A 12918-nucleotide genomic window follows, 5' to 3' on the forward strand; every position below is an offset into this window, starting at 1 on the left:
TGTGTTTCTCACAAGCACTCGTGACTTTAGATATGTATCAGACGGTGTCTGTAGTAGTCACTTTCTTATTCACCATGCAGATACTTGTATGACAATTTAGTTTGATTACACTGAAAGTTAATTTAGTGAACCTGAAATATAGGATAATAAAGGAAAAATAAACATTTGATGACTAAAAAAAGCATATCCTTAGAAGAGAGTGGTATTTTCCAGTGGGAGGGGGGCTCAGTCTAAAAAGTTCGGCTGTGTAGCAGCAACATGAAAAGTTTACATAACTTTGGGGAACATACATTTCCCCAGGCAAGAACTGACCTATGTGAAGGAGCAGCAGAGGAACGCCTCCTCCTTCCATGATCAGGTTTTTATGGTCTGACACGCCCACAGCGGCTGTGGATCATATACCTGGTCAACTTGGCAACGCTGGGGCGTTCCCAAAACGCTGCAACGGAACCCGAAAAACGAGTGGGTGGAGTCACGAAAAGATCATTGACACCAGCTGCAGATCAGTAACTTCCACAGGCGAGATCACTCACTACAGTACCGAGCACAATCTCAGGCTCAGGGGCGAGACAACAGGACAATCATCATCATGAGCAGGTAAAAAAAAACAAAAAAACAACACTCTTTCACCTTTAAGCAACTCCAGCACCAGTAAAGCCACTTGTTTTTGAGCTGCATGGTGAGAAAGTGAAACAGAAACCCGTGACTTGATGGTATGGATGAAACGCATAGACACATTTGACTGCAGGCGGGGTCCCCTGGTGTCTCTGGTGAGGGGCAAAACTATTTGACTTTGCCACTCTTGACACTTTGGAACTCTGCCCCCAGGACGTTTCCCTGATAACGTTAAATGAGTGCATTGATTGGATCATTTAAGTCACAACAAGTTGTGGAGAATGTCTGCTTCTTTGTGCGCACACTCGTGCCTTTGTGCGCCACTTTTAGTTTAGTGTGATGCTTTTAAAGAGCAGGGGAAACAGTCTGAGACAGGCTTCACGAGAGCAGAGTCTTGCAGATATCATATCACATCATCTGAATGACTATAAAAGTCAATCAGGATTAAAAACCATGGTGTGCCACAGTAGTCAGCACTCAGACTGCCACATCACACACGTTATTGAAGAGGACAACACATATTTACTTTGAGTGTTTTCCAACTTCTGCAAACCCTGTATCTGTTGACTGTTTCACTTGATCTAAATTTCTATTTATCTATATTATCTATTTACATCATAACATGCAGCAAACAAATATGAGAACTCTCTCCTGGCCTTGGATAATAAGACCAGTGTTTAACTGTAAACTGAACAAAGCAAGGCTGTTTATAATTAGGTAAGGCAGTTTCGGGCACAGTGGTGTCACTTTTCTCAAATGGAAGTAGTGCTGCAGAGGGGGTGTGGTTTTTGGTTGTACATGATGTTCTTTAGTTCTCTCTCTCTCCCCATGTACCATTTAATAATCATTTTCTTCATGAATAATGCTTGGATGGACTTTCACTCATTGAGGTTGGAGCTGAGTTTAATGTTTTTAACAGAAATGTCTGGTTTATGACTTTGGCTCTCAAGATTTATCATCATGTGTGACAGTGGGGGTTTTCTTTTCTCGCAAACAGACCAACGCTTTTTAGAAGAAGCTAGAATCATAATAAGTCTGATACTGAATGTAGTTGTCACAGTACACTGTCAGTCCCACAGACAAGTTCCTCACTTCTGATGTACTCATCGATTGTGAGTGAAGCTGCACAGAGCAGCAACTTTGAAAAGGAAGTCAAGGGGCCGGCGTGCCTGCAGTACAACACTGGATCCAATTATGGTACATTCCAAAAGTTACAACACCAAGTCCTCCAGTCACCACCAAATACCAGAAAGCCCTAAGACGTAAACATGGGGGGGTGTAGCAGACACGAGGAGCATGAGAACGCGTGGAACATCACACCCTCAACTACACAAAGTGTCAAATATAAGCATGACATGCTTTGCATAACTTATATATATAAAAAAACAAACTTGCAACCCGTTGCAAAGATTCGGACGCATGTTAAGTTCTATCTCCAGGCAGCTACGTTCACCATGCTGCCATGTCATATGAAAGGAAGACAAGCTTGACTCAGACATGACGTCCTGCCAGAAGGATTTCAGTTTACTGAAAGTACAATTCCCATAAATAGAATCTTTTGTTCTTCGTCTTCTTCTTCCATTCATTTCTAGCAGGCTGTACACTGAGCGCTGTGCTGCCCACCACAGTTCTTCCTTCCTCCAGTTCATCCGCTTTGACATTAACACCTTCTTCATCTGTTGTTTGCCGTTTTCCTCCGGAGAGAATCAAAGGCAATGGAATGTAATTGGCTTTAAGTCTTTCATTTTTTTTGAGTCTTCTCTCTGTGTCTGTCTTCTCTCCATCTCGGTGTTTATTTATAATAATTCATAATATTCAGCGTTCCTTCTTGCTCTTCTTCGTCTAATAAGAATAATAACTTGTGACTGGCAGTACTGAGAGGTGTAACGCTGCCCTCCACAGTTCAAAGTGCTTCATCACAGCTCAGAGTGCCGTCTCCTCCTCGCCTCTTTTCAGCCATTTTTCAACAATTCATACGTAAACAACAAAGTCGATCACACAGATCAAAGGCAACAGCATGAGTGCTCATTGCTGACTGTAAGGAAAAACACACAGACAGACATATATGGTCTAGTTAACCAACTCATTTTAGTTTGAGCTTCGGAATAGCCTTCATCATACGGCCAGTTTGTCGTTCAAGTATCTTTCCTCGGGAGGGACGTTACTCTACAACAGTTAATAATTATGTCCAGCTTGAAAACAGTTGCAGAATTGATGCTTCCCAGATATGTAAAAAGACACCGCTAGTGATCGCACCCTGAGGGAAGATTCCCGTGTTATCCAGCAAACACATGGCAGTCCGACGCAAGCTGTAAATGTCTCTCCATGACTCAAGCTAGTACAGTTCTGAAACACTGAAGGCCTCACCTGAACTTTATAAAGTGATGTCCTCTCTGCAGGTGTCTGATCAGCCAGTTGGAGGTGCAGGGCTTCATTGAGCGATGCATGACGGCCGTGGGCACCAAGGCACACCATGCTCGCAGCCTGGCAGAGGTGCTGGTGGAAGGAGACCACAGAGGCCACTACAGCCACGGACTTAACAGAATGGGTTAGTGGGTGTTTTTTTTCCATCTTCAAGGTTAAAAGTGATGACACAGCTGTGTTGGACTGGAGGTAGTAAACGCCTGACGCTTCTTTGTGCTCTTTTTGACAGACATGTACGTGAAGGACATTCAGACGGGAATCTGTGCCAAGGACGGTGAGCCGGAGGTGGAGAAGGAGAGTGTGGCCACAGCACTGGTTGATGGGAAGAACCTCCTGGGTCCAGTGGTGGGAAACTTCTGTATGAATCTGGCTATAAAGAAGGCCAAAGAAGTTGGCATTGGTTGGGTGGTGGCACACGGTGAGTCGCTTAATGTGGTTTGATGTAGGATTGCGTGTTCTCTCTCCCTCCCTGAAGATTAAGTTAATTGGACACTCTAAAGGAGTAGGAGAGAAAGGTTGTTTATCTCTGTGTATGAATGTATGAATAATAATAATGCTTTTCCACTACATGGTCCCGGCACGACTTGACTCAACTTGGCATAGCACGTTTTTTTTTTTGCTTTTCCATTAGCAATAGTACCTGGTTTCTTTTGTTTTTTAGTAGTACGTGTTGCAGGCGATGACTGTCCACTGATTGGTCCGTGTCTCGTCACTGGAAGCGCGATGTCCGACACAAGAATCAAGCCGAACAATTCCGAAATGTAAATCAATTTAAAAGACTTACAAGTCCTGAAAACTTGTGTTAATCACCAACATTTAGCACGTAAATGTCTAAAATCTCAATATTTCACAGAGCAGTCCAGCGTTTCAGCACTGCTGAAAGCCTGCAACTGCGAGCGGCGAGCCGCATCACAACTGTATTTCAGTTCAATGACAGACGGAGTCTGTGCTCTGGGCATGCAGGAAGTACTGAACCAATCTTTTGATGAACTGATTCTAATGATTCAGTTACACTGAAAACAACTGCTTATAAAACAAAGTCACAGCAGTTTCATGCAGCCGTGCTGTAATGACCACGCCCACATTGAGGAAGAACTGTATTGTAATGGAAAACCAACCAAACCGCATAGAATCGGGTCGTGCCTGGAACATGTAGGGAAAAAGATTATATTATTTATTAAGAGTGAATGTTTCACACTTGTATTGCACTAACACAACTAGCTTGTATTTAATCAGACTGAGCCCCTCAGTTATCGTAAAGGAATGATTTATTGTTTAAAGATGAATGTGTTTAAAATTGACACGGGTCAATTTTCATTTTGTCACTTGAAAGTAGTGGAAATACACCCAGTATTGATATAACCGTGGCACTTTTCTGTTTTTAGGTTCCAATCATTATGGTATTGCTGGGTACTACTCCATGCAAGCTCTGAAGGAAAACATGATTGTGAGTGAAACGGATATCTGTCTACTTCATTTAAAATGTTTACCCTACTGCTGTTGATGACAAAAGATCTGAAGATGCTTCTCTGCTTCACTAACAAAGACGTGGCTCAAACTAAGGTTAGCCAAGGTGATGTAGGAGGGATGGATTGATGCTGTAAGGGCCAGTGGATGATAGTGTGAAGGATAAAGGTAGAAATCAACTTTTATGACCTAGAAAGATGATTTTAAAGAATTTATAGAATTTTATTAATCCCCTTGGGGAAAGTATTCCTCTGCATTTGACCCATTACAACCCACTGATCGGCAACAGTAAAACAATCGACTGGTTTTAATGTTTAAAGGCTTATTTTGGGTGTGTGTCACACCATGCAGTCATGGGGGATATTTGAACGATCTTAAAGATGTATACTTTTAAACGACATTACAGATGATAAGAATGAACTTTTAAAACAGGGCGCAGACATAACACCAGTTGAATTGTCGTAGCTCGTGGGTGTGTATGGTTGAGTTATCGATTGTCCTCTTTGCTTTCTGGATGTGTAGGAAATACTTTGCTCACAGGACAGGAGATCTTTCTGATCAGTGTTAAAACGTAACCTGCTTCTGAGACAAATGTTCTTGGTGATTCGATTGGTTGCCTCTGTTTCTTTTATTATAATTCCCAGCTGACTATTATACTGAGTTGAATTTACAACAGAATAGAACAGATTGAATCTTTATTGTCCACAGAGGTGGGAAATTGTATTTGACTCACCAATTACAGATGACAAAACAACACGGATTACACTAAAAACAAGGCCCAAAACCACAATAAACACATTCCAATTATTTAAAATAAGAGTAAAAATGTAAAAGTAGAGCAGATACTTGTTTACTAAGACAGTGGTTTGCCCTGTTGGTGAGGCCAGATACAAATAAAGTTTTGGATTCCGTCTCGTCTTGATTTAATTGAACTAGTGAAACAGCAGCCAGAGCCATCAGCACTGCACACACTGGTGCTCTCATCGTTTATTCACAATTCTTTTTTAATCTCCCAAAAGGGGGCAGAAAAGGTTTTGGAACCCCTGGACTAAGGTATGAGGTATATAAAGGTATGTTTCTGGAATGGCTGTTTGTTTTTGTTGCTGCATTTGAGGTTCAAGAGGGTCACGATACACAGAAGGTAGCAACCTCTTCAGCGTAGGATGGCAACTGGCTGACCATTGTCGGACCATTCATGCTCCCTCATTGCGGCTGGTTTGATGCCTGGCTACATTTTTGCTGATAAAAATTGAAATCATTGCTTGCTTGCTTCCATGAGAATCTTTTTGTGTATTTTCGGAGTTGCTGTATTTATGGATTATCTCACGGGCCACAAACTTCCAAGGAAATCCTTGTCCATCGTTAATTGCAGATGTGGTTTTGGATTCTTATTTTCAGTTGAGCTTTTTCCAAGCTCCAATGCAAACAAATGCATACCATATTGTACATGATATTAACAAAACAAATCTGATGTTTAAATGATTTTAGATTTTTTTTCTAACATTGATCTGACCCCCTTACAGGGCATGTCATTTACCAACACATCCCCACTGGTGGTTCCCACACGTGGTAAAGAGGTAAATGTGTTACTTATTCAATAAAACATAATGTACCTCACGTCTCATAGGAGTTCATCCCTCTTGTAGTGTGGAAAGTGTTTGATTTTAATACACAACATATCGCTGACCTGCTGTTTGTAGTGCACTTTGGGCACCAACCCCATCAGTGTGGCAGCTCCTGCTAAGGATGGAGACAGCTTTGTTCTGGACATGGCCACATCAGCAGTGGCTCTTGGAAAGGTGAGACAAAGGGGTCGAATGTGGGTTGTTTTATTTTTAACATCCATATGTTTGTCAAGTTAAACCTTTCTGAATTTGATATTCACACACCATAGCTTGCCATTACTAGCCTAATGGAAATGAAAATCACGATATACTGGGTGTCTTTTTTTTATTTTTGTTTGGTTGTGTAGTTTACTCTTTTACTCCATGTCGTCATTTGCGCAGGTGGAGCTGCACGACCGGCGTGGAGACACCATTCCTGAGGGCTGGGGCTGTGATGCTGAGGGAAAGCTGACAACTGATCCTAAGAGAGTCCTCAGTGGAGGAGGACTGTTGCCCATCGGCGGCAGTGAAGCCACAGGTCAGAAACCAGTCGATTCAACTTATGGCTTTTAACTCTGAGAATCAGATGATCACGTTTCAGCTCACATGTCCATTTAAATAAGAACGCATTGCCCTCATCTGTGCTGCAGTTACATTTCAGACTAATCCTGCTCTTTCCTCACACTTGCTTTGTGGAACCATGAAAGGAGTGATTGCATAATTAATAATTATCACACTGGTTGATCTGCAATCTGTACATAGTATGTGTGAGTGGGATGGCGCACCTTTTAGAGAGGGCTCTGTCCGAGTTTAGTCTGTTGAAGGCAATTTGATTTGACCTTATTTATATGTAATTGCCACTCAAGTACTTTTCTCTCACGCTTCTTGTAGGAGGTTACAAAGGCTACGGTTTGGGAATGATGGTGGAGATGTTCTGTGGGATCTTGGCTGGTGCCAACTACAGCAAACATGTCCGCACGTGGAAAGTAACGGACCGTGTTGCTAACCTGGTATGTTTCTTTTGTATTTTATCTTTTTGATGATGTTGTGTCTTGCAGAGGACTTATTATGTTTGACTGTGTGGTGGCTCATTTTCAGACTTTGTCTGAGAATTAGAAGCAACTGAAAAAAATTGGTTGAAAATGACTTAATAGCTGCAAACAGCCACATGAGGGCCACAGGGGGGCGCCATTGCTAATCCAAACAGGTCACCAGTCCATCACAGGGCCACATAGAGACAAACAACCATCCACTCTCACACTCACACCTCCAGTTTAGAGTGTCCAATTTGCCTAATTCAGTTTGATTATATGTGATTAGAAAATGATTCTCAATTGTGTTTTAGTCTAACATAGAATCACATGTATGCGTTTTTCATAATAGATTTTCTTTGAGGCTGAGTTGCCCTAAACCAGGTGTGTCCAAAGTCCGGCCCCTCAGTGAGATTTTGAACGGCCTGCAGCTTTAGTTTTAAAATGTATTATTTATGGCCAGGGAGTGATCGCACACATGTTACCCCCATTAGCATAGCTGGTAAGGGGTTGCACTTTGAACCCAGAGTACTGGGTTTGAAACTGACCTGTGACTCATCTCATATTATGTTATTTGACTCCAGATGTGAAAGAAGGGCAATTTTCTTTTCACTCCTGCGTGACTTAGATTTAGTTACCTTCCCTTTTAAAAATGATAATTGTGACAATGAAAATTCTTTTTTTCTATAAAACAGTGCATTTGTATGTTAATGTTACTGTTAAAAAAAAGATCTGAAATGACCATTGGACGCTGGAAATCTTCCCATTATAAATGATTAAACATCCTGACATGTGTACAGTGGAGTTGCTTCACTTTAATTGGATGAGCTGAATCAAGCAGAGTCCTGTCCTTGATGTTGTTTTCAGGGACAGTGCTTTGTGGCAATCAACCCAGAGAACTTTGCTGGCGGTTTCAATGACAGGATGTCAGACTTGATGTCCATCCACAGAGGAATGGAACCTGTGAGTAGATCCTTGTGCTGCAAAGTTACTATACATGTGATTGATCAATGAAAGAAAGAAAGAAAGAAAGAAAGACAGGTGTGGTTTACTATTACAAATGCAATGGAAGTGCAAAAGCAAGGTTTTTCCTTCTGTTCTCACAGGTTGACTCCGACAGTCCCGTTTTGGCTGCTGGAGACCCGGAGAGGACGAACATGAAGAAGTGTGAAGAAATTGGTGGGATTCCCTACCACATTAATGTTGTCAAGTACATGGTAAGACTTCAACCAATGAACCGTGTTGCATTATTTATTAGATTATAGATTATTTGCAAAGTTAAATTAACTGTACAGACAAGTCAACCCTCTCATTTGACTCCCAGTAACAAAGGGAAATGAGTTTATTTCACTAATACTTCAAAAGAAAAGCCTGTCAGATTGTGCTGTCGTGATTTAATTTCATGCATTTTTATGTCTGCAGAACAACTGTGCTGAGAAAATTGGGGTCAGCCCACTGCTGCCATGTGATAAGCTCGTCCCCATGTAATCAGTCCTGTCACACGTTCCTTGACACGGGCACTGTGGTTCATCCTGAAGCTTCACAGACTGAGCAGCCTGGTGGTGCTGCTTTCTTATTACGACAGCATTTTATTCATTTTAACTATGCATAACAGGCATTTGCACACTTTTAGTTTTCAGGTTTCCATGGGAAAATTGTGTTCAAATATAACTGTAATCCTATGAAACGCGACAACGGAAACTATCAAAGGTCGGGGTTTATTTGAAAAGGTCAGGAGATGCTTCATCTACAAACATCTGCATTTAAACGGGTTTTCAAGTTGCTCTGACTTTGGTAGGGAGAGACGCACAATCTCTGTCTCAAGTGCTTCCTAAGCAGCTTTATGACTTTAAGAACACCTGAGCAGTGATGCTTCAAAATGAACAGTCGGATTGTTACCTGTTGAGAATTGATTTTATTTTTCTCCAGTTTTTACACAGTGCAATTTTGTTAGTTTACAGTGTGAGTGATCGAAAATGAAAAGCCATTTAAGACATGAAAGCAATTGTCTGAGGGACCATGTTTTGCTATTTACGTTCCAGAATCCAGATTTTCATTGTATTCTACAGTCACCATAAAGCATGTGTGCCTCATTAAAAAAACAACAACATATCAACCAAATGTGGTTTCTCTGGCTTCATGTATCACTGACTTTTCCATCTTTGTCCATGAATAATATTCACTCGTCCATACAATTGACCATCGTATCATTATCTTAAATAAACAAATCCACAATGGAAACATGAACTTTTTTCATCCTCCCTTACTTTGGACTGATATTAAGTTATATATTGTACATTATATTATGATTTAGGGCTGAACAATGAATTGAAATTTTATTGAAATACTGGAATGGGAATACTGCAATTTGTAAATCACAAGAGGCGCAATATGTTTTAAAGCCAAAATGTGTGTCAGAATCTAATTTTAGGTAAATTATTGTCGTGATCTGTACACGTCTTATTCTACAGACTGAAGAGAACATCGTTGTTTCTCACAGATCTGCACAAATATCACACAGTAATTATACCTTTTTCCAATGCTAATGAGAATAATGATGTAAAAATGACCATTGAGACTTTATAGTTTATTAAAGGTTAAATATTTTAATGCCATATGTACTATAATTTTTAATTCAGTTTTATTAGTTGGTTATTTCATAGTAACTGAAGCTCAGGTTGAAATGTAATCAGTTTATTTTAGCAATGCAACGCAACAGTAACGTAGCACAAAGACCGGTGTATTGTTGTTGAGTCTGTATTTTACACCACTAGATGGAGACAAACTCAGTGAATTTCTTGAGACGACATCGATGTTACATTGTGTTTCTGCAGTGGTTGAGTCACTGGCTGCAGAAAAATCGTTTCTGCAAGCAGGTTTAACAAACTCACGCGCCAAACCATGAACTCTGTGTGCCGATGAACTATGAGATTGAAAACTCCCTCGGTTCAGATGATCTAAATCAGTTCAATCAACAATGAGGATGTTGTCAATTTAAAATGAAGCCATCAATAGATATAGATAGACTATTTTATACCAAATATTTGCACATTTACAGTATTTTATACTGTTTTTAATGTTCTCAGTACAACACAAGAACACGGCTGGCTTTAAACACGACCATTTCCATTACCGTCCTGGATTAAACTGCTGTTCTTCATCCTTATATTTATTTAAAATTTGTATTGTGTATATTCTTCCAAACTGATTAATGTTTTTATTCTGCTTTAATTTTTCATCTGTTATACCGTTCCATAATTTGACCCCCAAGATTAAAACACATACCTTTTAAAATTGTCCTGGCAGCAGTGCATTTTTAAATTATATCCTTATATCTTGTCTCTCTGAAAACCACATCTTTATTTTATTAGGAAATAAATTATAATTTCTTACTTTTATTATTTTGCGCTGTTTTAAATCAGATCCGGACATTTTAGAGCTTGTATTTTTACGAGTTCATTTGTGTGCTCTCTATATCCTGCATTATTTATTCATCTGATTGTCCTTTTCTGCATTATATATACGTATGTATATATATATGTATGTACATATATAGTATTGCTAGTTGAGTATTGGTTTTGTACGTGTTTTCCCACACCTAGTAACTTAAATATGGTAAAAGGCTGAATCGCTGTAGCTATAGACAAATAAAGAGAAGAGTCTCAATTTTAATCTAGTGCAACTAGAAAGGTTATAAGATAATGGTGTAAATTCATCCTGAAAAATAATAGCTTTTTTCCTTATTCTTCCCAAGACATGAAGAAAGAGCATCTTCATTATTTCTTAGAATGAAAATGACAGCTGATCCTATGAAATGAGTTCTATCTGTATGTGTACCATGTGTGCGTATGTCCATATAATATAACGTGTGAGTCTGGCTCATTACTGTATGAATGTGTTGTGTCTTAAATTAATCTTCATGCTGATGAGTCACTCAACTCCACTGCTGTTTATATCACCCCGTTCTTTTTGTAATTGTCTGCAGGACAACAGCTCTCCTCCACTGTTAGGATCAATTTATAGATTTAATAGCTCATTCTGTAAATGACTGAAGGAAAAAGCTTCTCTCAGAGACACAAAGGCAGACTGGGCAGTGACAGATGCCCAGATCAGGACCTTAATCTTCCATGCCAAAAGTCCTGGCACCAGTCCCCGGACCCTGGATGTCTCGTTAACACTCGATGGGCTGCAGACAATAGAAGAGAAATCAACAAATCAATGGGCATTCAGTCCCACTGGGGAAGGGAAAAGGTGGAGTAGGAGGGGGGGGGCTAAGTGAGTGCTGGGCTGGGCTGGCCTGGGCTGGGTCAGGTCTATAAAGGAGATGCATGGGGATTATGTTTTCTGCTGGGGGGGAGGAGGTAGGTGTGTGCTTGGGTGGAGGGCTCCATCAAGTCCAAGGATTAAGAGGACGATTCAAACTTGTTATTGGGGGCAGACTGAGGTGTGTGTGCATGGGTGGTGGGGGTCTAATCTTTGGCCCAGTGCCCTCGTGTGGATTAAACGAGGGCCCCAAAGAACCTTGAGTGTACGGCCGATGGCTGGGATTAAGTAGGTTCAAACAGGTGTTTTCTTTTGTGGTGCTGAGGAAGATCTGTCCATCATCCACAAATCCAGCAAATCATGAGACTTGCTTCAGAGAGCGGTTTTGTGTGCGTACAGTCGATGAACAAAATGCAGTAAATGAGTTGGATGAATGATAGAGTCGTTTTTTTTGTTTGTTTTTTGAGAAGGGGACATCCTTTATGCAGCTGCTCCTGTTGTTCTGCATTCAAATGTGTACGGTGTTATAAAAAGAAAACCCCACATGGATTCAGATGTTGTCAGATTGGTTTCTGGTCTGTGGAAATAAATCAGATATGAATCAAATATGTCTAAGCAATCTAAGTGGACACGTCAGATATTTGTGTGTCCTTCAAAATGAGATGATGACTTTCTTTCAACTGGCACAACGGAGGACAAGGGCTCCTGCTGAGGTTTCTACACTTCATAATAACACCACTTTCACTTCCATTCCGGCAACTAAGCATTTTCACGTTGTCTCCCCAAGTGTTAACCACTGTAAATGTAGATTTCAGACAAGGGTCACCTTTGAAAGGCAGTGTAAGCAGGCCCTCCTCCCAAAGAAGTAAATAAATATATACAGTATATATATATGTACAGTATACATTAGAATTGAGCATCAATATGTGATTGTGAAGCAGCGACTGTGCAGGATCCACTGTGGGAGAGATTAGTGGAAAGAAGCACTTTCATACTGTAGGCGGATCAGATAAGACAAGCTTAGGAGTCACAGAGCTCGTCATTAACTGCTTCAGCTAAGAATTAGGAATACACACACACACACACACACACACACACTGCAGGCAGGTCTGTGAATAGGTGGTCCTGAGCACACAAGATAAAATAAACATGAACACAGCAGTCATCACAGTGACTTAAACATACATAATAATAGCGTGTAAAAACGATCGTGTTCCCATAAGACAAAAATATCCGTCCTTTAGACTGCAGTGTCTTATAACTGTAGTGAAAAAGTCGTGACAAAATTCATTCATTAAGAAACAGAAGAAGAAGTGAACTCTAATTTACTGTCCGATAAACTAATTTGGTTAATGGTGCTGCGTAACTGTGTGTGATGACAGACAGAAGGAGGAGTGGAGTGATGGAGAGAGTGGGAGGAGACTCACTAAAGCTCTGCTGCTGTCCTGCTGGGTCTTTAATGAGGTGGAGTAACTTCCTGGTTTGTTCCTTCCAGCTGTTGTCCCCACAAAGCC

The 12918-nt window shown here is 40.6% G+C and overlaps 1 protein-coding gene across 1 annotated transcript; it reads left to right on the forward strand.

The window, feature by feature from the left end:
* Nucleotides 1-430: 430 nt before the first annotated feature.
* Nucleotides 431-9262, forward strand: LOC122776295 (uncharacterized oxidoreductase YjmC-like). The gene is made up of 11 exons (XM_044036749.1): nt 431-597; nt 3015-3163; nt 3269-3457; nt 4425-4486; nt 6030-6083; nt 6207-6305; nt 6513-6648; nt 7002-7120; nt 8009-8104; nt 8248-8358; nt 8564-9262. The coding sequence occupies exons 1-11, from the start codon at nt 590-592 to the stop codon at nt 8627-8629; spliced, it is 1089 nt and encodes a 362-aa protein (XP_043892684.1). The 5' UTR covers nt 431-589; the 3' UTR covers nt 8630-9262.
* Nucleotides 9263-12918: the final 3656 nt, after the last annotated feature.

Source organism: Solea senegalensis, linkage group LG10 (assembly GCF_019176455.1).
Source record: "Solea senegalensis isolate Sse05_10M linkage group LG10, IFAPA_SoseM_1, whole genome shotgun sequence".
Taxonomy (NCBI): Eukaryota; Metazoa; Chordata; class Actinopteri; order Pleuronectiformes; family Soleidae; genus Solea; species Solea senegalensis.